This window comes from Oryx dammah, unplaced genomic scaffold (genome assembly GCF_014754425.2).
Source record: "Oryx dammah isolate SB20612 unplaced genomic scaffold, SCBI_Odam_1.1 HiC_scaffold_25, whole genome shotgun sequence".
Classification (NCBI taxonomy): Eukaryota; Metazoa; Chordata; class Mammalia; order Artiodactyla; family Bovidae; genus Oryx; species Oryx dammah.
The window spans coordinates 20740447-20764469 of NW_024070209.1; the positions used below are offsets into that span (position 1 = coordinate 20740447).

Sequence of the window (24023 nt, forward strand, 5' to 3'; positions counted from 1 at the left end):
GATTATATTCAATTTAAAGTTATTATAGGGTCTTCCCTGATGGTTCAGTAGTAAAGGAGACCCAGGTTCAATCCCTGGTGCTGAAGTATCCCACATGCTGCAGAGCTACTAAGCCCGTGTGCCACAATTACTGAGCTTGTGCTCTAGAGCCTGGGAACCACAGCATGCCTAGAGCCCATGCTCTGCCACAAGAGAAGCCACCGCAATGAGAAGCCTGCACATTGCAACTAGAGAGTAGCCCCTACTCGCTGCAAATATAGAAAAGCCCGTGAAACAACGAAGACCCAGTGCAGCCAAAAAAAAAATTAACCTCTTCTCTAAATAAATAAAGTTACTATAAGTGAAAGTGAAAGTCTCTCAGTCATGTCCAACTCTTTGTGACCCCATGGACTATACAGTCCATGGAATTCTCCAGGCCAGAATACTGGAGTGAGTAGCCTTTCCCTTCTCCAGGGGATCTTCCCAACCCAGGGATCAAACCCAGGTCTCCCACATTGCAGGTGGATTCTTTACCAGCTGAGCCACAAGGGAAGCTATCGACTATATTTCCCATGCTGTTCAATATATCCTTGTAGGTTATTTATTTTATACATAGACGTTTGTACGTTTAATCCTCTATCCTTATGGTAACCCCATTGGTAACACTAGCTTGTTCTATTTGTGAGTCTGCTTCTGTTTTGTTATCCTCACTAGTTTTATTTTTTAGGTTCCAAGCTGTCCTTAAATATTGCAATGTGGCATTTAGCTCGGCACTGGAGTGACTAAATAGCTTTGAAAACACTTTCTTCCAGGTCCTCTGGACCCCTCGGGTGCTGTCAAATGGTGTCGAGTTCTCACGGGTCAGTCCAGACGGTGAGGAAGGCTACCCTGGAGAGTTAAAAGTCTGGGTGACGTACACGCTGGATGGTGGCGAGCTTGTGGTCAACTATCGAGCACAGGCCAGTCAGACCACCCCGGTCAATCTGACCAATCATTCTTACTTCAACCTGGCAGGCCAGGTAAGTGAACTTGCCTCTGCTCACCTGCTGTAGTGTGGAGTGTCACTTGCCTCTTCTCTCTTGCAGTGAGCTTTGTGGAATGACCTGGGGGTGGTGGGGCTGTGACTGAAGAGATGAACCCACTAGGGAATTACTCTGGAGATGGGGTCACCCTTTGAGTGAGGAAGAGCACCCAGCAAAGCGTCTGACTCACAGTAGCTGCTCAACAAATGGAAATTATGGGGAAGGGAATACATTGAGTAGCTTGTGCCGCCCACATGCTCAGACAGGTAAAACTAGCTATTTCAAGAACTCCCTCTCATCTGGGACTTCCCAGGGGGTCCAGTGGCTAAAACTCTGAGTTCCCAAAGCAGGGGTCCCAGGTTCGATCCCTGGTCAGGGAACTAGATCCCACATGCCAAAACTAAGAGTTCACATGCTGTGACTAAGAGTTTGCATGCCAAATAAATAAATTAAAATATTAAAAGAAAAAAAGAAAGAACTCCCTCTCCTCTAACTGTGACAAGGGCTTACATTTGCTTCCCCTATTCCACTCCTCCCCCTCCCCTAAAAATTACTTCTAAGTAAGGCATTTTCCACATTGGATCCTTGGAAACGTACTTAGCCCAGCCCCTTTTAGGAAATACTGCCAGTATTGGTGTGCTCCCACTGTACAAACCCACCTAAAGAGTGGTGTGAAGACACTGAGAGCCCCTCTTAGGTAATTCCTTCTAAACTACCTCATTCCCCCCTAATGGCAATATTTTAGCTTATTGAGGAAGCTATTACATGACACAGAATAAAAGACTTAGCTAAACTCTAGATTCTGTCTGTGACTTTCTCTTCACCTGAGAAGCTCATCATTGCTCACTATACTTGAATCACTTTGGCACGATTTCCTACCACAAGATGATGTTCACAGGCAGCTAGTAATACCTTGCATTTTTATACTTTTTAGGAGTTTGCTGATGATCTGTTGATTTTTTTCTAGAATCTTTTCACATAGCATGAGCTAATTTGTCCTTACATAATTTCCAAAGCTCTTCCTTTGAAAATAAGAAAGATGGTTCTTCACTTGCTCATTCCTTATTGTTCAAGAACCATCCTTCTTGAGATCTTAAAGACAAACCAAAAAAAAAAAAAAGACAAACATGCACAAGCCATAAGAGACTGCAGTCATAAGCATAAAACCCCACTTTAAAAAATAAGTTCAGAAAGAAAACTTCACAGAAATAACACAAAATATTAATGGTATTATGTGGGTAGCAGATAGTGGTGATTTTTCACTATTTCCCACATTTTTGTAACCAAGGGGATGGTCTAAAGGAATAGATTCAGAAATAGAAAGAGAAATTAAGTGTGAAGTATTACATCTGCCTGTGTGTTCCAATGAAGGACACAAAATGGGGAAGCAAGGTTCACTAAGGCTCTTTCTGTTTACCCGAGAGGAGGACCCTCCTGACCAGAATTTTCCACCCTTCCAATCCTACAAGGACTTGGAGGGACAGGTATTTCTAAATTTTTTTTCCCAGAGGCTGGATAGTTTCCCAGATCACAGACCCCACACAGAAAAGTGGTCAGGGCGAACTCCCTTGTGTGTGCTGTCTTAGTAAGTACAGCTCAGATCCACAGCCATTAACTTCAGGGGTGGGTGTGGGTGAGGGCCACCAGCCTTTGGAGCAGACATGTAAGAGCTGATGGGCAGTTAATCAGCCTGGGGTCAAGGGGTCTCTCTGAATTTTCAGAACATCTCTTGTCCCACTGGAAAAGCATTATTGTGTGCTTTAAACCCTCCCCAGGAAAAATAGCTCAAAACTTAATATTTAAAGTAGTCAACTCATCATATATATTTTCTTTTTGTTTGTCTTTTAAATTTAATAAGCAAACTTTTGTCCTACTTGGGGGGTCAAGCTTTGACTCATCACTTCTAAGTTTCAATGTTGAAGGCCTAGAGACAGGAAAGCATGGTGTTTTTCAAAGAATGGAAAAGGTTTGTAGATTGTAGATTAGTTGAGGTTTTTTTTTCCTTTCTTATCTAATGCAAAAGTGAGTGAACTTTAAAAAAAAACAAAACTGAAACTTTGTCTTAAGAGCTATGAAAGCAGGCCTGGGGCAATTTGAGATGAAAAGCAATAGTTATGGTTCTGGTATGTCTGTGTAGGTATGTTATCAAGGACTCAAATTCTTCCATCATTCCATTCTGCTTTTTCAGTGTTTTTGTCTTCAGGCTTATCCCCTCATAATTACAAAATGGTTGCCACAGCTCCATGAGTCGCCTTTTCATCTAGTCACATCCAGAGATTTTTAAAAAAGGACCTACTCTTTTTTTTTCATATCTCAAATGTTCCATTTTTAAGAAGAAACAAAACTTTTTCCAGAAGCTCCTCAACAGACTTTCCTCACATTTTGTTGGCCAGAGTGTGTCCTATGCTCTGCTTAACCCAATCACCAGCGAGGGAATTAGACAAAGTTTGCTCTCTGGGGCCCAGGTGGGGGTCCTATCCCTGAATATATCCTGATATAGGATGAATCAACTAGTCAGTGTTCTGCCAGGGGAAAAGGAGGGTGTTTGCTAATAATGGAGATGGCTTTTGGGTAGGAACCAACAGTGTCTATCTTGCTAGAGGTGATTAGAGCTGAATTAAGGTGGTGGTCATGGCAATGCACAAAAAGGTCTTTAATGCCCCATCCTAGCCATAGTCAGCTCTAAATGGTTAACATTATTAATACAAATAGTAGCAACCAAAGTTAACGAAAGCAAACACTGAACTCAGGGATGGGCCTCAGTTCTGTTTGTGAATCAGCATTCCTTGCCAAGTTTTCATCAGCCTGGAAAAGAAAATAATCCAACAGTAATATTCCACTGGAGGAGACATTGCATTATTCCAAGTAAGAGAGGCATAAACTGAAAAGCATGCTTTCTTTACTGAAGGAATGTTACTGCTGTTTAGTGACTCAACAACTAAGAGAGTGGGTGCCTAGTTAGTGTTCCTTTCTTTCTCCTCCCAGACTTCTTCTCAACATCTTGGACTCAGTTTATTGGTCTGTGACTTTCATATGGAATCATTTTCTTCCTGCCCTATTGTTAAAAAAAAAAAAAAGTAAAAGGAAATTCCTGACACTCTATTCATAATAGTAAAAAAAAAAATAAATTTCGAAGCAACCCAAAAGTCTGTTAATAGGAGAACAGATAAACAAGGGATATATTCATACAGTGGAATGCTACTCAACCTTGAGGTGAGCATCAAACAAATAATTAGAGCCAAAGAAAGAGTCCCAAATTCTCTTCCTCTGTCCCAGGCGCCTCTTCGGTGCTCTCAGTAGCCTGAGGCATGAGATGGTGATACAGGGAGAGTCACACAGGGGAGAGACCCTTCTAGGCTGTAACAGCTATAGGCAGGGATGTAGGCCACTACCGTCCTGGACCTGCCTTCCCAGGTCAGATCAGGGTCGAAAGAAGTGGCTAAGAAGGTGTGGGCAGAGGCCTCTGCTCCAGCCTTGTTTCCCACCCACTCCTACCCCTGACCACTGGGACAATCCAAGAGGATCCTAGTTCCTCAGAAACAGCCTCTTGGTGGTGTAAATAAACTAGTCTCTGTCATGTGTAGATGTCGATTCTCAGGGCCTCTAAAATCTTGGCCTTTCTCCTCAGGATGATTCCATTTGATTGTGCGACTGAGGCCATCTCACCATAGAATCTGTTTCCAGTTTATACCCAGAGCGCACTGCCTCTTTCTGCCTACTTCTCAGGAAACTGCAGAGCCTTCAATTTACCTCAGCTCAGGATTTCTCAGCCTCAACACTGTTGACATTTTGGGCCAGATAATTCCTCATTGTAGGGGTGGGGAGGCTGTCCTGGGCGTGGTCGGCTGTTTGACAGAATCCATGGCCTCTTCCAAGAACTGCTTCCCCAGGAGCATGACTGTCCCTGGTCATGACAATCGAACACGTCTCAGGACAGCTGTGGGGCAAAATCATCCCCAGTTGGAAACTACCAGTGTAGTTTATTTTTGAGCATTCACCCAGCAAAGCCCTCAGCTGCTTTCCATCCCACATCTTTCACTGGGAAGCTCTAAAACATTGCTATTAGGGTTTCCCTGGTGCTCAGTGGTCAAGAATCCGCCTGCCAGTGCGTCAGACACAGGTTAGATCCCTGATCCGGGGAGATCCCACATGGTGCAGAGGAACAGCCTGTGCACCGCAGCTATTGAGCTTGTACTTTAGAGCCTCGGAACCACAGTACTGAGCTTGTTGCACCACAAATGCTGAAGCCCGTGCACCCTAGAGCCTGCGCTCTGCGACAAGAGAAGCCACAGCAGTGAGAAGCCCTAGCACCGCAGCTAAAGAGTAGCCCCAACTCTCTGAAACTAGAGAAAAGCTCATGCAGCAGTAAAGACCCAGCACCGCCATAAATAAATAAATAACATTTAAAAAATTAACTAAAAAATACTGCTGTTAAAATATAATCCTTCTTGTTGGAAGCATATATGTGTATTTTCCAGTTTGCAAGCCCATTTGACTAAACTGTTCCCCATGAGAATCCTGGACAGAATGGGTGCATCAGCCCAGTCTTATGCTGAAGGAAGTGAGATTCCAGGAGGTTTAGTGACTTCCCTGGGCCACTCACTGGGAGCCAGGATTAGACCCCAGGCTTTTCTGACCACCAACTAATACTTAAGGTACCAGCCTTGGACTCTGCCAGGAGGGCAGGCTATCTTTATGGAGGAGCTGGGACCCCACTTCTGACTCTCAGTCTTCTGCTCTATGGCAGGGAGTGGGGGACTTCTGAGTGGGAACTAGGCCAGAGAAGTGGAGACATGGCCCACCCCTAGTGAGCCTACAGGCGGTGCTTTGAACACCCAGCACCTGTGTGTTACAGGTCACTGACCCTTGCTCTTCTCTTTGCCTGGCATGTGAAGAGAGTAGAAGAAACCCCTCTGCTAATAAGTGAAAACCCTAAAGGCCTTCACACCACCATTGTCTCTCTGAATTTTCACTTTCATCATTCCATTCAGAAAAGTCATGCTGGTATCACTCTTGGAATCTTCTTTCAGATGTATCGGCTACTATTCTGAGCCCCTGCCTACCTAACTTAAATGAACATATTAGTCATCCTCATTGGTCAAATGAGATTTCTGAATTTTTCGTCAATACTTGAAATCATTTGTGCAAGAGAAATTGTAAAGCAAATATATAAGACTGAGCATTAAATCTTCATTTCTTTCTCTACTTTTTCTTTCCCAGGGTTCCCCAAATATATATGACCATGAAGTCACTATAGAAGCTGATGCTTTTTTGCCTGTGGATGAAGTCCTGATTCCTACAGGTTGGTGAATTTAAACCTTTTATAGGAATGCAGAGCTAGGGTGCAATGTGAGAAACATTAAAACTTCATTGCCCTAAATATATTTCCCCTGTTGGCCTGACACAATGCTCATAGTTACCATGATTAGTCATTTATTTTGGGTAAGGTTGGGAGACCATGTAGTTAGACACTCAAACCATGACAATTTTAAGAGGGAAAGGGAATGCTGTTAATAATTAAGCCAAGCAACAGGCATACGCTGAGATAGTCCCAAACAAACTGGGTCAGATGGTCATCCCAGCTGAGCCTTAGACTTCAGAAGGTCTCCACTAAACTGTTAATCTGTTATTTCTTAGCCCCTTAGCAGAGGGGAACTTACCTAAGCATTACCCTACAAATGCAGGACCCTGATAGAACATGTCATGGTTTTTTTGACAGAAGAGGAAAAGGGTGGGATGGCTTGCCTCTTGAGTAGGATAAATGCAGGTATATCACCTCTGAAATACAGGGGAATGTCATGGAAGGAGGAGTCCTGCATATTAGAAGGGAAGGTGAGGTGTTGCCAGAGAGGAATTTCATGGGGTGGGGGGTGTGTATCTGTGTGTTTGTGTGTCTCCTGGGTTAACTGAATTGAGGTCACTTTGGTTACTATTATTATTTGGGATCAAAAGTACCTTCGTTCAATAGGAAATCCATAGAGATAGAGAGTCGATTAGTGGTTTCCCAGGGGCTGGGGACAGAGGAGAATGGGGAGCAATAATGAGTATGAGATTTCTTTGGAGATGAAAGATTCTGGAATTGGATAGTGGTGATGGTTGCACAACCTTGTACATATGCTAATCATTGCTGAATTGTGCACTTTGAAATGGAATGCAAGTTATCTCTGTTTAAAAAAAGAAAGAAGAAACCTTGGTTCATGTGTTACCTCCAGGATTGATGAGTGTAACTTTGTACTAGATCATATGTGTACCCCCATCTGGCTCCAGGGGACAGATGGATGGCAACAAGATGACCTGCAGGGGTACTATGATTTGTGGCAGGTTATAGAAATTAACTTGGAGTAACTACCCCCAAAGCAATAGGTACATATTCTTATTGGGATTTTGTTAAAATCAGAGATAAGCTGAATGTTAAAAGCATCATCAAAGAAAGCTAAAATAAACAAAAGTAGAGGATGAAGGGAAGGCAGAGCAGAAGTCTAGAAAGACAAATGCTTTCTTCATCAGCTCCCCTGATTACAATTTTTGGCATCACAGAGTTGAATGTTTTCCTGGGTCCAGGTTTTTTTTATATTTACGTTGGTCTGATAACATGTGTTATCTGATAAGGACATGGCTCAATAGGTAGGCTTGAGTAAGCTGGCTCATCTTGTCCTAGGTGCAGAATTATTGCATTGGAACTCTTATATTGTGAGCTGCAAGGGAAAAATAGTGGCAGCAACTGTTTTGTGACTGATAAGTAAGAAAATGAGCTAAGTAGCTTACGAGCAAGGTGATGAAATAAAGGCATATTTCTTTCTGTATATTTATAAAATTTTATGCTATCCTACTGAGTTTTGATCAGATGAAAATCACACACAAAAATGCATAATTCATGCCAGGTAAAGATTATTTGTTATGATTGTAAGAGATAATTGTGGCAAAGCACAAAACAACTTAACATGTAATCTAATTGACCACGTAAAACTCATGTTCATCACAGTTCTGCACTGTAAGTAGCTTTAGGTCAAATTCTCCCCTCTGTACTAATCCTGGACACCTGTGAAGCTGAGTAGGCTGTAAGAGCTCTGAACTTTCAGGAAGCAAGAGCCCAGGTTCCAGTCTTGGCTTGGCTATTGACTGGCTCTGGGACCTTCAGTGCATGTATGCTTTAATATTTAACCTCTCTAGACTCCTTTTTTTTTTTTTTGCAAATAGGATGTTGAACTCAATCAGGGTTCATAAATTTTTATAAGTCATACCTACAAATTTTATTTTAAAAAATTAGGGAAATTTATCTCAGGTTGCTCAACTTTTCATTTTGCCAAGCTAGAAAGCTATTACAAATACAGAGCTATTAAAATTAATTGGGAATATATGCATGTTATATTTTGATTTAAAAATTTTAACTGATTGGGATAATAAGAACAAGAGTTAAATAGGCTACATTTCTTAAAAAAACTACCATTCATAGTCACCATTTTTCATAAAAGAAAGAATATATTAACACCACAAAAATGGGAAAAATTTAATCTTGGAATAAAGAGGGACCTTTTAAATTGAATTTGTCTTACTTTGTAAAAGAATGTGATAACTGATTATCCAAATCTATCTTAGTTTTCTGTGGACCAGTGAAAATTTTATCATGTATTTGTGATGTATTTGTGATTGTGATGTATTTGTGAAGCAACTGTGTACTCAGTTGCTTCAGTGTGTCTAATTCTTTGTGACCCCATGGACTGTAGCCCACCAGACTCCTCTGTCCATGGGAATTTCCTAGCAAGAATACTGAAGAGGGTTGCCATGCCTTCCTCCAGGGGATCTTCCCTACCCAGGGATCAAACTTGTGTCTCCTGCATTGGCAGGCAGATTCTTTACCGCTGAGCCACCAAGGAAGCCCCATACTCATGATTAAGAACGAACAATTAGTCTATAAAGTCACTTATAACTCTTACATTCTGTAATTCTATAAGGCTCTTAGTATATCATTTTACTACCATCTTCACCATCCTTCAAATTCACTAGAACTCTATTATGTAAATAAGTTGCAACAACTTCAGAACTCATGAAAAATTTATAATTTTATTTTGCATAATCATGCTTTAAGCCGGTCCCTCATAGATCATATCTGTTTGCCCAGTGGCACTTAAACTGAAATTAAGGGATATTTTCTTCCTTCTTTCTCAGAAATGCTTAAGAAACAACTATTGTTACTTTGGAACTTCCTCCAAAAAGGGCGGTAACTTCTATTCTCCCCTTCAGTGATATAAGATTTTACATGTCTGGCCCACTTTCAGCCAAGAAGAAATCTGTAGGAGCTCAGATTACATTTCTTTTTTAAACTTTTTATTTTATATTAGAGTAGAGCCAATTAACAATGTTGTGATAGTTTCAGGTGGACAGCAAAGTACCTCGGAATACATATAAATGTATCCATTCTCCCTTATCTGACTCTTAACATTGACCAAAAGCCCACAGGCAAGTGGGTTAACTGAGGCCAGTCCAAAGTCATTTGGGTAATGATGGTGGGTTTTGAGGCTCTGTTTACCTGGCTCTGAGGATGATGGACTTCTAAGGATGAAAATTAAAAATTTCATGATAGTTTTTGTTTCTGTTCTGGGAGTGTTATATGGTTTAAACATTCACTGAAATATGCTTCTTCTTAGAAATAAATTTTTCTTGCCCAATATGTGCTTTTATTGCAACATGAAAAAAAAAAAAAAAAGCCTCCCCAGTGTAGCTGGGTTCACCAGAAATTGACTGATGGAGGAATCAAACCAGAATATTATCCACTAACCTGGAAAATAATGTCAAAATAGATGTAATTCTTAGAAGAAGAGATGAGAATGAAATAAATCTTGCAAGGGCAAGTAGAATTTTGCCAGGTAATGAGAAGGAGAAAGATGTTTTAGATGGAGATGGATAAGAATGGGCAGTGCAGAAAACGGCAAGACTGTCCCCAGGGAAGTGCTAAGCTTCTGAAGCATTCAGGGCTTGCTTTTGGTGGCAGAAAATTATGGATGGATCATTAGAGGTTTGTGGGGGCCAGGTCAGATCTGCACCAGGCTCTGGTACGGCTGCAATCCTGGGTTGACCCTGGATGAACCTAAGCTTGCCTGGGATTCAGGGGCAATCCACCTAGGACGGAGTCACAGGTGTACCAGGTATTCAACTAGAACTGGGCTGCACTGAACCCCAAGCCCACTTCCTTGAGACATGCTACAAGAAACCTGTTAGACCAGCTGCACTCATTGAGAGCTCTGGGAACTGATATACAGTAAATGGCACCCCACTCCAGTACTCTTGCCTGGAAAATCCCATGGATGGAGAAGCCTGGTAGGCTGCAGTCCATGGGGTCGCGAAAAGTCGGACATGACTGAGCTACTTCACTTTCACTTTTCACTTTCATGCATTGGAGAAGGAAATGGCAACCCACTCCAGTGTTCTTGCCTGGAGAATCCCGGGGACAGGGGAGCCTGGTAGGCTGCCGTCTATGGGGCCACACAGAGTCGGACACGACTGAAGCGACTTAGCAGCAGCAGCAGAGACTGCAGTCCTGTTGAAGCAAAGGAAGATACTGTTTACCTGAGAGATGAGGTGAGGGTTTATAATAATCATGGCTGGCATTTCAGAGAGCACTTCATAAATAAAGAATCCATACCACAACCCTATAACCAGGTTCTGCTCATTTTTCTTATTTAATGGAAATGGGAACTGTAACACAAGGAGTCTGAGTCATGTACTGAGGAGCACTCAGTTAAAGAGCAGTGGAAAGCTGGGGTTCAAACCCAGGCAGTCTGGTATTAAAACTGAGGCTCTTAACTCGACCTGTATCCTACAAATGGCTAGATGTCAAAAAACGTTCTGGGAGATGCGAAAGGAAGAAAAGAGAGGGAAAAAAAGAAAAGTAAATTAGTTTCTTGACTATATAGATAGCCAGGATCACCGTATAGCCAAGAAACAGAAAGCTAGGAACTAAATAAATAAAGCTTTGGGTGGTTGTCAGTTCTCATTCTTCTGCCACCTTTTTATACAGGTGGCCTCCCCACTTCTCTCACCATTTTCCTTCCCGTTTCTCCTTTTTGTCAGTTTATATCTGCTTTTCTGCAAAGAAAACAGAAGACAAGTTTGTTCAAAATATTTACAAAGAAAAAAAGAGAGATAAAGATAGAGGCCAAGTCTCCATCTTTTGTGGCTGTTAATTTATATTTGTTTTTCAACTCCTTCATAAAAGCTGTAACCTGAGCTCTTAAGGGAAATGCTTATGCATATTTAAACTTTGGGGGTGTTTTACCTTGGTTATAGACCCTCAGTAAGTAACTTTTCAGGTAATAGGAAAACCCATTGTATGAGAAAGTAACACCTCTTACTGTACAGTAGTTGTAATACTATGGCTGAGCTACTCAGTAAAAAGGAACCTTCCCCTCAAGTATGTTTGGGGTGGAAGTCAAGTCCTGTCCTCCGTTTTGTTCTTCTCAGTCTTACTGATTGGGTGTTATTACAGAGAGAGGAAAGGAATACCCTGACAGAGAGTTTCAGGGAACTAAAGCAAGCATAATATGATGAGATCCCCTCATCTTAAACTTATAGCCACGTTTATTATTTTTTTCTAATTTTATTTTTGGCTCCACTGGGTTTTCATTGCTGCGTGAGGGCTTTATTCTCGCTGCAGAGTGTGTGCTTCTCCTTGCAATGGCTTCCCTTGTTGCAGAGCAAGAGCTCTCGGGCACGAGGGCTTCGGTAGTGGTGGTGCACAGGCTTAGATGCCCCACGGCATGTGGACTCTTCCTAGACCAGAGACCAAACCTGTATTGCTTTCATTGGCAGGCGGATTCTTAACCACTGGACCATGAGGGAGGTCCTATAGCTGCCTTTAGACATCTACTACAGGCAGGGCGCAAGGACCTCCAGCAGCCTTGGGCACCTGTTTTACTCCTGCCTTTTTTCCTGTTGACAGTTTTAGGAGGACATATAAAATGTCTTCAGCCCTTTCTGTCAATAAAGCATGGAAGACAAGAGCCTGCACTATGTGGCCTCTTCATTCTTCCCCTTTCTCTGCTCTAGTAGAAGGCTGTCCTTTTCCTCAAAGCCCACCAAAAATGCCCCAGCAAGTGTGAGGCCTGGTCCTTGCTCACAGGCACCTCTCTCCTGCACCAGTAGGTCTCTGCAAGGCTGAGAGCTCATTTCACCTGTAGCCCAGGAGCAAAGCTGCAGCTCAGCTGTCAAAGCTGGGTTTGCATGTCAGCAGTTAGTGGAGCTTAGCTTCTTCTGAGCAGCTGTTTTTCTCCACTTTAAAAAAAAAAAAAAATGTGCAGCCCATATAGCATTTGCTACTGCTTAGGATGGGCACATACTCTGTTACCTGAGGCATCTTCAGCTATTCTTGAGAATGTTTTTGATGTTGTCAGAGCTGTCCCTGCAGTTTCCCAGAGGTGAAACTCCTAGAAGCTATTTACCAGGAAGAACAGATGGAAGTCCACAAAGACCCAGCTCTGACAGGTCAGATATTTAGCTTCAAGGCTTGAATCTGGTGTCCTGCCCTGTGGCAACAGGAAGAAACCGGTCCTTGGTGCCCTGCTTAGGTTCTGAGCCAGCTGAATGTGAGCAGGTGAGAAAATTCAGCCCTTTTCTCCAGGGATTAATTCATTCCTAGGGTTGTAAATATTATATTTCATCCTTTTGCCTTACAGAACTGTGAGACTTGGAGGCGATCTGGGCCACCTGCCCAGCAAGACTTTATGATGCATACAGCACAGTGCAGAACTAAGCATGTGTCTTTATAGGCATTTAGAGTACACAGCTTTTTTTTTTCTTCTTCTAGTTTTGCTATTCTTTACTTGTAGTTGTAGATAAGGAATTAAGTTAACAAAGTGAATGATTTGATTTGCCTCTTAAAGGAACATTAGTAAAGTCTCATCTTATTCTCTTCCTTGAGATGGATATTTTCATTTTTATAAAATGAAATCCACCCTGTCCCCCAGCCCATCTGTGTTCACTTGCGGTTCTTGCTGCTATCCATTTTTGAAAGCTCCTTCTAAAATTACATGAAAGCAACCCCATTTTGACAAAATTAGAACTGGTAGGAAAGGCTTACCACGAGGCTGCGGAGAGAAGCTCAGCAAGACGTTTGTATTTTATTTCAACCTCTCTGGGTTCAACCTACAATTCAGTTGATTTTATAATTACTTCCCTAGGGCAGGTCTAAGTCTCTGACCTGGAGAAATAAGAAATCCCAAAGTAGTCTCCTGGTTCAAAGATAGTGCAAATGAAGACTGTTTTGATCTATGTGTTTTAATCTTTGCACACCTTCTTATAGAAAACTCCTTTGGACTTTATATAATTCTAAAGTAATGGGTATAGTATTAGTTTCATCCCTCCATTAATAGGTTTCCTCTTACCTTTTCATCCCACCTCCCCACCCCACTCAATATCATCATCAGGTCCTACTGATTTTTTTTTTTTAATAAGGCTTAATCTTTTTTAAAGAAGTTTTATGTTCACAGCAAAATTGAACAGAAAGTACAGATATTTTCCATACCCTCCACTCCCACATATGCATGTTGCTGTTGTTTAGTTGCTAAGTTGTGTCCAACTTATTCAGTCCTAAATATTCATTGGAAGGATTGATACTGAAGCAGAAACTCCAATACTTTGGCCCCCTGATGCGAAGAACTGACTCCTTGGAAAAGACGCTGATGCTGGGAAAGATTGAAGGCAGGAGGAGAAGGGGATGACAGAGGGTTAGATGGTTGGATGGCATCACTGACTCGATGGACATGAGTTTGAGCAAGCTCTGGGAGTTGGTGATGGACAGGGAAGTCTGGAATGCTGCAGTCCGTGGGGTCACAAAGAGTCAGACACGACTGAGCAACTGAACTGTGTCAAACTCTCTTGCGACCCCATGGACTGTAATCTGCCAGGTTCCCCTGTCCATGGGATTTCCCAGGCAAGAATACGGGTTGCCGTTTCCTTCTCCAGGGAGTCTTCCTGACCCAGGGATCAAACCTGTGTCTCCTGCATTCAGGTGGATTCTTTGCCACTGAGCCACCAGAGAAGCCCCACATAGGCATAGCCTCCCCGTTATCAACACCCTCCACCAGGACGGTGCATTTATTCTCACTGATAAACCCACACTGACACATCTTTATCACCCAACGGTCACAATTTACATTAGGGTTTGCTTTTTTTTTTATTTCAGCTGTGCCATGCATCTTGCAGGACCCTAGTTCCTGCAGTGGAAGCAGAGTCCTAACCACTGAACCACCAGGGAATTCCCTAAGGTTCACTCTTCATGTGGTGTATTCAGTGGGTTTGGACAAAGGTATAATGACATGTATCCATCATGATGGTGTCATACAGAGTACACTCTAAAAATCCTCTGGACATAGTATTAGTTCCAACCATCCATCAGTATGCTTCCTCTTTCCTTTTCGGTCCCTCCTCCCACCTATCCCCATATTGTTAGTCACTAGGTCCTGATGATTTTTTAAAAATTTTATTCATTTATGGTTGTGCTGAGTCTTCATTGCTCCACACAGGCTTTCTCTAGTTGCCGAGAGGGGGCTACTCTCTCGTTGCAGTGTGCAGGCTTCTCATTACAGTGGCTTCTCTTGCTGTGGAGCATAAGCTCTAGGGCATGAGGGCTTCGGTGTGGCTCATGGGCTAAGTATTTGTAGGACATGGGCTTAGTTGCCTTGCTGCATGTGGGGTCTTCCTGGACCAGGGATCGAACCTGTTTCTCCTACATTGGCCCCCCAGGGAAGTTCCAAGGTCTTGATGATTTTTAACAACAAAGTATTTCTTGAATCCATCTCCTCAATATGTATTATTGAGTCCTGGTGTAGGCTATCGTTTCTTCTCTAGATCAGTGCCTGGCTTGTATTACAAACTTCATAAATTGGGATCAGCGAAAGAACAAATGAATGCGGACAACAGTTCTCTAACCAGGGGTGAAAAATCTCTCTAGATTTGTCCTCCATCTAGTTGCTAAAGTTATCTAACCAAAATGCAAATCTTACTTTATAATACTTTTCAGTTAAAAAAAAAAGTTTTACTTGGCTCCCAGGCCAGACACCAGCTGCTTCCCCAGTGCATCACCCACTGTGCCTCACTCATGCCTCACCCTGTTGCAGAACCTCCCTCCCAACCACAGGGACCACCTTATAACCCTTCCTTGCTGCACAGACCCCCGCTCTCTCCAAGCCCCACACTTCCTCCTTAGAAATATTTCCCCTACTTCCTGGAAACAGTGGCTTCTTTGTTGCTCTGGGGGTTTTGTAATGACATAATCTGTTTCAGAGTTTATGTGCCCAGGCTCCCTTATCTTCCTCTCCATTAAGCCTCAGATGTTCTATCAGGATTTAGTAGTTATAGATCCAAAGTAGGGAGCTAGAAGGGAGTTTCAGGCTGGGTTTCTTTGGCTTGAAGCTAGAAAACTTATCTATGCTAAACAGAAAGGTGAAACCAAGAAGTAGCCTCCCTGCACATGCTATCAATTACTCCTTCCTTTCCCCATCCCTGTGGTTCAGATGGTAAAGAATCTGCCTGCAATGCAATAGAGCTGGGTTCTATCCCTGGGTCAGAAAGATGGCCTGGAGAAGGGATAGACTATCCACCCCAGTATTCTTGGGCCTCCCTGTTAGCGGAAAGCCAGAGCATGGTGTTCTGTTTGTTACCCTCAGCTATGTAATTCTGGAGACTAGCCCCTCCAGGTCCAAGTCTGGCCCCCAAGTTTCTCCTCCCATGCCCTGTCACTAGATGATATCACATACTAGGTGCCAGGTACAATACAGCCCTGGGGAAAGTAAAGGGCTGAGCAAATTAGGTATACTCAGGCCGTATGGGGAACATACAGCCATGGACATAGCACAGGGCGCATCCCCACAGAAATAAAGTGAAAGTGAAGTCAGTCATGGTCAGCTCTTTGCGACCGCATGGACTGTAGCCCACCAGGCTCCTCTGTCCATGGAATTTTCCAGGAGAGTACTGGAGTGGGTTGCCATTTCTTTCTCCAGGGTATCTTCCCAACCCGGGTCTCCTGCATTTCAGGCAGACAAACGCTTTACTGTCAGAGTCACCAGGGAAGCCCCTAAATAAGGCTACAGTTTTATTTACCCTAGAGCTGTTTTGTCTATGACAGATCCCTCCTAGATGGTACTCAAGGAAGTTCAACAACAGAAACTCCAAGGACTTCTCCTGGCAGCAACAATACCCCCCGAGGGGATGCATTATTGAAACCCACTCTATAAAATGGCCTTGGGAACAACTTTATGAGATACAGAATAACTCCCAAAGTTACTCGTGTTCCCTGCTAGAAAATATCACTGCTACAAGATTGGCAAGCATGAGCCAGCATGGTGAAAAATTGGCAGGAAGAAAGCTCAGAAATAGCGCTTGGCCAGACATTGTATATAACTCCTCTGGAAAGTTCAGACTAACATCAAGTTAATTTGTCAGAAGGGGAGTTGTTTGCTAGAACTCTGACTACCACCCTTTAAGCTGATGGTTAAGCTGATGGTTTAACAGCCACCCCTCTGCCCTCAAGGTCTGGCTCAAGTTTATACCTGGTGCATAGCAGTCCTTAGAGGTCATTCTGAAGGGGATGAGAGGTAGCTGTGGGTCTGAGGCTTACTCAAGCGAGTTCTCAGAGCAGGCTTGTATTCAGTTCAACTAACATTGGTAGAACACCTGCTGATTGCTACGTGCTGCCTGGGGTGCTAGCCAGAGAAACACTATCTGTTCTCTTGAGAAGCTCACAGGGAGTGGGGACTGATGTAGTCAGGACAGTGGTAGCGGTGATGCCCATGGAACTAAGGGATCATAGAGGTAGGATTGGAAGAGGCGTTCTTGATATCACTCTGAGCTTTGAGAAGTGTGTCTGTGAGAGTCTAGCAACAAGGAGAGTGAGAGTACTAAGCACAAAAGGTGGGAGTAGGGGGTGGACTGTTAAGTCAAAAGCTACAGAGACAGTTGGGCAGGGTGGAGGCTAGGGTGAGGCAATTTTATGGTGCAAAATGTAAGGCAGCACTCATTCTCAGGGCCATGAAGGTGCAGGGTCAGAACCTAAGAATGAGTGTCTCCTTGAGTTTTGAACCCTGGGTCCTTGATTGCCTCACCCTGGTTGCAGCCTGGTGGTTGAATATAGTCACCACGGGTATTCTGTGCCATCCTAAGGAGCTAGGGTTTTATCTTTCAATCCTGGAAGACTTTGAAGCATTTAAGTCAGGGGATGGATCTAGCAAGACTGGCATTTTACAAATGTCACCCCAGCCACTGTCGGGGGTGGGGCTTGACTAGAGACAGAGTCTGATGAAGAGTCTATTTCAGTAGATCAAGCAAGAAATAAGGATGACCGGAACAAGAAGTCAGATGGAAGAAGTGTAGTCTTACAGTACTTAAGAGGTAAAAGTTAGGAAGCCTGAATGACATGTAGTAAATGAGGAAGCAGGAAGGCTATAGGATGGTGTCTGGGTTTCTAGGACAGCTCCCGGGCAGCAGAAGTGGAGATATTAAGAGATATTAAATAGCACAGGATAGAGGAGGAGGAGCTGGCACAGGGCTGGAATGAAGAAGGGCAGGGGCTGGGGGAACTGTGGATTTGGTCTCGGGGATATTTGAGGTTAAGATGCCTGGGGGGCAACCAGGTGGGGATGTCCAGCAAGGAGTTGGACGAATGGATACGTTAGGAGAGAAGTGAGAGCAGGGGTGCAATTCAGTGTGTGTTTTGTAGATTAAGCCATATGGATTTCCCAGGGAGGAACCATAGATTGAGATGGTCAAGGGGTCTGAGGGCTGAACCCAGGGGAACTGGAGGCCACCACCAAACTTATTTCAAGTGCAAGAAAGACTCACACTAATGACACTGAGGAAGATGGTCAGAGGAAGAAGGCGAAAAAAAAAAAGAGAAAAGGTATCCAGCTGTCTTGGAGTGACCAGCCACGTCAGTTCCCAGAGAGGTCCTGGGAAACCTGGGCAGCATGCCTGGGCTGTAGTGGCTGTCACTGCTGCCCCGTTCTCAGAGTGTGAGGAGAGAAGCCAGACTGGCAACTGGTGAGTAACTGGAAATGAGGTGAGAGGGTCAGGGAATGTAGCCCAATGAGTGGTTCCCAGCTAAGGCAATGTCTAGATACGGCATCTCGGGACTGCCCTAGAGGTTCTCATTCATTTGCTCGAATGTAGAGCCAGGGAATCTGAACTTGTAAAAGCTGCCTAAGTGAGCTCAGGAAGCCCCTGGTGTTGAATCTGTGTTCAAACAACTTGAAAAGAGGGAAGAGGATGCTTCCTTAAGTTGGAAATGCAGGATCAAGGAAGAGGAGGGTTTTGGTGGGAGAGGAGAGGAGCTGACTGAAGAGGAGTGAAATGTTTGCAAGTGCTGCTGAGAATCCAGGGAAGGACAGAGACTGAAATTGTGGTGGCCACAGTTGGTTCGGGGTTCTCTCCATTTCTTTCAGTAGCTGGAGTCAGAAGCAGAGAAGGTAGATTGTGGGATGATCCCTCATTGCATTTTGTCAGGAAGGAGGAGCAGGAGGAGGGGACAGGGCGTAAGGCTGGACAGCGAGGGTGTTACTGACCAAGTGGGCCCGGGCAGGTGACAAAGGATGTGAGCGCCCTGACGGACACCTTGAAGACCAGGGGAACACAGCGATGCTCAGGAGGAGAGCGGGTCTAGCAGGAATGCAGAGGGTGAACTTCAGCTCAAATCCCCGATACCATCCGGATGGAAGTCTGGGGTGGAAAAATCCTCTGCATGAACAGGCCTCACACGGGCCCATCTGTGAAGTGTAAAATTGCCTTCTCACCTGAAAAACGTCATGTGATGGTGTTCGGCATTTTCTGCTTCAGATGGCATGGAATATCCAGAAGCAGTGCCCTCCCCCACTATAAGTCAAGATCAAAAAGTTCTCAGTGGGGAAAAAAGAAAAAAAACAGCAGTAGAATAAAGCTGCAAACTCAAAGCAATGGCAAAGGAAAGAGAAAAAAACCTGCAGCAGAGACAAGCTTTGAGGTTGTGTGATCTATGAAAATTTATAGAAATGTTACCTTAAAAAAAAAATCCCAAGGTGTTTGACTTGCCAACCACTGGAATGAAGTCCAAATTCACTCCGAGGCAGTTACTTTTAATTATCATTCTCTTTATGTCATTTCCTAAAATAATAACGGGCATTCTAGAGATGATTTGTCAAGATGGCTTAAATAGGTGTCAGATGAGTAGCTGTGCCCACAGGCCCCATTACCGCTGGCTTCCTTATGCAGATTTGACTGACTGTTCTGAATCTGACTGAAGACGCAGATGTCACTGGAGCAGCTTGGGCTGGAAGGCACAACTGGGCCATCCCCACGGAGACCAGACTCCAGGTCTTCCTCCGGCCCTACCTTGTTTTTCTTTTTGTTTTAGAGACAAAAGCCCAGCTCACGTGAGCCCGGGTCTGTCTGAGATATTTCCACATCACTGTCTTTCACCTTTAAAGTGCACACGAGTCACCTGGTGGACTTGTCAATGACTCTGACTTGTGGGTGGAGCCTGTTTCTAACAAGCACCAGGTGATGCCTGCGCTGATGCTCCCTGGTTTGAGTAGCTGTTGAAAAGGCTCTACACCACTCTGTGTAACCTCCTGTAACTTTTGTTGCTTTCCCCACTTTGGGCACCTATTTCTACCCATTGACTCCTCTCCTTAACAATCCTGAGTCCTCCTGCTACCCCTTAGCTACCTCTATACTCCACTCTGCTCTAGCACTTCACACATCAATGCTTTTTTTTTTTTTTAATTTATTTTTGGCTGCGCTGGGTCTTCATTGCTGCCTGCAGGCTCTCTCCAGTTGTGGTGAGCGGGGGCTACTGTCTAGTTGCGATGCGTGGTGCCTTCTTCTGTTGTGGGGCGTGGGCTCTAGAGCATGCAGGCTTCAGTAGTTGTGGTTGTATGGGCTTTGCTGCCCTGCAACATGTGCAATCTTCCTGGGCCAGGGATCCTGCATTGCAGGGTGAATTCTCAACCACTGGACCACCAGGGAAGACCCTGGGCCTCTCTTACAAAAATCTTTTCTTTGTAGCTCATTCTGGAAAGAACTGCTCTCCGTCAATGGCTTCCTTAGGTAGGACAAGCTGAGATTTTTATTTAAAAAAGAGGAGAGAGTTAACCAGATATCACAGGGTGCCCCCGAAGGGAACAACTTTCTGCATTGCGTTTGTCACATGGGCCATTGTACCTATAGCCCTGGAATGTCCCAGCTGGACAGGACCCTATCTTCTCCAACCACTGCTCACCTGTCGAGTATTCAAATCTCAGAACCATAGGCTTTGCTGACACTGGACAGGATGCTCACTGCCCAGCTTGGGCCAGCATGTCAGAAAGGCCTTCCTGATATTGAGCTGAAATCTGTCTACCTAGCGCTGACCCCCACCTGGCTTAGTTCTGGGCCTTGGGTCCCTAAAGAGCAGGCTCGTAACTTTAGCAGGCAGCTGTCCTGTCACCTCAAAGTCATTTCTTCTTGAGGCGGAACATCCTCAGGTCATCCTGTGATGCCTCTGCTGCAAACAGTAACAAGAACTGTCAACACCTCATTACAGTCTTTACATAACTTCCATCGAACTGACTGCCAACCACATCCTTAAAGTCGTTTTCACACCTACTGTGGCTTAGCTACATCTCTTCTTGGTTAGTGGTTCAGTCGCCAAGTCGTGTCCGACTCTTTGCAACCCCATGGACTGTAGCCTGCCAGGCTCTGCTGTCCATGGGATTCCCCAGGCAAGAATAATGGAGTGGGTTGCTGTTTCCTTCTCTAGGGGATCTTCCCGACCCAGGGATCAAACCCGTGTCTCCTGCATCACAAGCAGATTCTTTACTGCTGAGCCAGCAGGGAAGCCCACATCTCTCCCTTAGTTGGTAATAATTGTACTAACTAGATTTAACCTTTATGAGAGTTAGTATAATATGATGGTTAAGAACCACCTGCTCTGGAACCATACTGCCTGGGTATGAAGCGCTGTACAAAGAACCGTCTACATGTTACCTGTCACCATCACAACTATCATCACATCACTGGGCTGAGCACTTTCCTTGTATTAACTGTTCTTAATCCTCATGACAACTTCATGAGGGAGGGGCTACAGTGTCCCATTTTCACTACTGAGGAAACAGAACTTCAGATTGTTTTGTACCTAGGATTAAGAGTTATAATCTAAACCTAGGTGGTATCCTTTGGTTTGGGTTTTTATTTTTCAGACACATGCAGGACTCTATCTGTTCTTGTTGTCCATAAATTTCATCTTGTCATCAGTGCTTTACCCCCCCACTTTATACTTTCTTTTGGATTCCTGGTTCTGTTATTCCAAGCATATCTGCCTTCCAGCTTCATGCTGTCATCATTTGAGAAAAATACCTCCTGTATCTTCATCTAGATTAGCCACAGATCAGAGGCCATTTGATGACTCCCTGCAGACTCTGCTCACTCATCCCTCCAAGCTCCCTGAGCCACAGGCCATGTGGCCCAGTCTGAGAAGCCAGTGGTTTATATCTGAATGCAACTGCATTTGGTTCCCGGGGAGTGTGCTTCCTCTTTCCTTTTATGTCTCCATTCCAGAATTCTTCCCAGGACAGAGAACTGCTCCCAGATTTGTAGCATATGAGGTTATCCTTGTGGGCAGGGACAGGTGCAAAGACAAAATAGAACTCTGGGTATGTAGAGCACACTGTCACAGAGAAGATAATGACCACCTCTTACAGGTAGTAAGACCGGAGCGGCTGGCCCTGTGTTTCAAGGCTGCCTGCCTCCAACTCCACTAGTACAAACACAGAACTTCTGTGTTCAAACTAAGCCAAAGGAGGCTGCGCAGCTATAATGGAACCAGCATTTCTGTCAGAGGAGCTTGGGGCAGCAGATTCAGGATGAGGGAGACAGGCGTGTGCCTTGAGGCTTAGCTGGTATGTTTGTGTGGGGTGATTTGTGAGAAGGTGAAGCACTGATGGAGATCAGAGGGGCTAAATCCCCCACACAAAGCCATTTCCTGTCACAGCCACTGGGTCACCTGACCAGAAAGACTGGACTGGTTCCTCCCCTCTCCTTCACAGGTTCCATTCTCTGACCTAGGCTGTTAACATAAGTTGGCTCTCTGTATTCAGTGACTGTGTTTTCCATGGTGTAAGGACATCAGCCCACCTCTCCCTGCCGCTCTTTGTGGCTTCCTGTGAACCATGACCGTGGAAGCCTTGTGACTCTTGGGGGAGAGCAGAAGGCCAGGGTTTTCCTGTGAGCCTGGGCTTCCTGGTCCCGCTTTGTAGTTGGAGCCTCTGAAGCAGCAAAACAAGCATGCGGGAAAATTCTTCTGCCCCAATGTGTTCACCTTTTGAAATCCTCAAGCAAACCCCAAACACTGTATCTCTGTGTGGTCAGGTAGAAGGGCTGTCCCTCTCACGCCAGAGAAGTTAAGGGCTGAAGTCCAGTGGATGCAGGAGGGTTTGGGAAGGTAGTCTTGACTTTCCTTTCAAGACCACCTTCCCAAACCCTCCTGGATCAATGTCCTCTGACCCTGGAAATGCATCTGCTCCTGGGCAGTAGGTCCCCCACCATGGGGCTGAAACTTACGGGGCAGGCAAGGGAGCCAGAGAAATGGACTCAATTCACTGGCCTTAGTGAATTGAGTTCTTGGTATGACCATGAATGGCTATTTAAAAGGGCTGATTTTGACTCATCACGATCAGAAAAACACAGTAGTTAACACAGACTCAAACCTTGACTAGTAGTTAACACAAACTCAAACCTTGACTGCTTAGGCTTCAGTTCTCACCAGCTCTGTGATGCTGAACAATGTATTTTACCTCTGCAGGCCTTATGTGTAAAGCAGAGGTAATAACTGGACCTACCTCACTGGTTGTGAAGATTTAATGAGGTAATATGTGTAAAGTGCATAGAATAGTTCCTGGAATTTAATTAAGAGCTTATTAAGTATTAGCTATTATTATGACCACCATCCGGAGAAGGCAATGGCACCCCACTCCAGTACTCTTGCCTGGGAAATCCCATGGACGGGGGAGCCTGGTAGGCTGCAGTCCATGGGGTTGTGAAGAGTCGGACACGACTGAGCGACTTCACTTTCACTCTTCACTTTCACTTTTCACTTTCATGCACTGGAGAAGGAAATGGCAACCTACTCCAGTGTTCTTGCCTGGAGAATCCCAGGAACGGGAGCCTAGTGGGCTGCCGTCCATGGGGTCGCACAGAGTCGGACACGACTGACGTGACTTAGCAGCAGCAGCAGCATGACCACCACCATCATCATCACTGTCACCATTTACTGTGTGTTTAATATGTACCAGACACTGAGCTAAGCATATATACATGCCTTAGCTCATTGAATTACCCTTTGAAATAGGCGTTATGCTTCAATTAAGCCTTGTTTGGAAAAAATGGGCGTTTGGAGAGGTCAGGTAACCTGCACAAAGTTAAACGGGTAAGTCATTGGTGGAGTCAACATTTCTAGCCAAGTTTCCCTAACTCCAAAGTCTATGCTGTTATTACCCTTGGCTACGGTCCCTAATAGCAACTGCATTACTACTCCACCATTTTTTATAGCAAAGAAAGCTGGGATTTAAATCCAGGCCTTTCTGACTCTAAAATCCATTCTAACATCTATTGAGTTTTCCCAACAAGTGAACAGGGTGCCCCTGAAGCCGGTAATAATAATCGGTGATGATGACTTCTGATATATCCTGTGACCAAGGGGACAATTTGCTTAATCAGCTGTCATGGGGGCAATTTCCACTTTCTCAGATACATTATTTTCCTGCAGTTTCTCTGGGCTGTTGACTTGCTAAGATTAAGACTAGCTTCTGTGTCCTTTCACATACTAGTTGTCCATGCTGCAAGAATATGGAGGCGTCATAAACAGTCTGGAAGGAGGCCTTGATGTATTGCGCAAGGCCTTTACGACATTGCTACAGGAGGAATCTGCCAGGAGACGCTCAGTCTGCGTTTCTTGACTAAACACCTCAGGTTATGGGACTGCAGCATTCTAAAGGTGCATTTTAGCGTCAGAGGGCAGCTTGTTTT

At 44.4% G+C, this 24023-nt stretch overlaps 1 protein-coding gene across 1 annotated transcript in view; it reads left to right on the top strand.

Annotated features, from left to right (window-relative positions):
* GALM (galactose mutarotase) overlaps positions 1-24023 on the top strand; it is a 53980-nt gene that overhangs the window by 14378 nt on the left and 15579 nt on the right. The window contains exons 3-4 of the mRNA XM_040224664.1: positions 792-998; positions 6222-6303. Coding sequence (XP_040080598.1) covers positions 792-998; positions 6222-6303 — 289 coding nt within the window. The remainder of the gene's footprint in view (positions 1-791; positions 999-6221; positions 6304-24023) is intronic.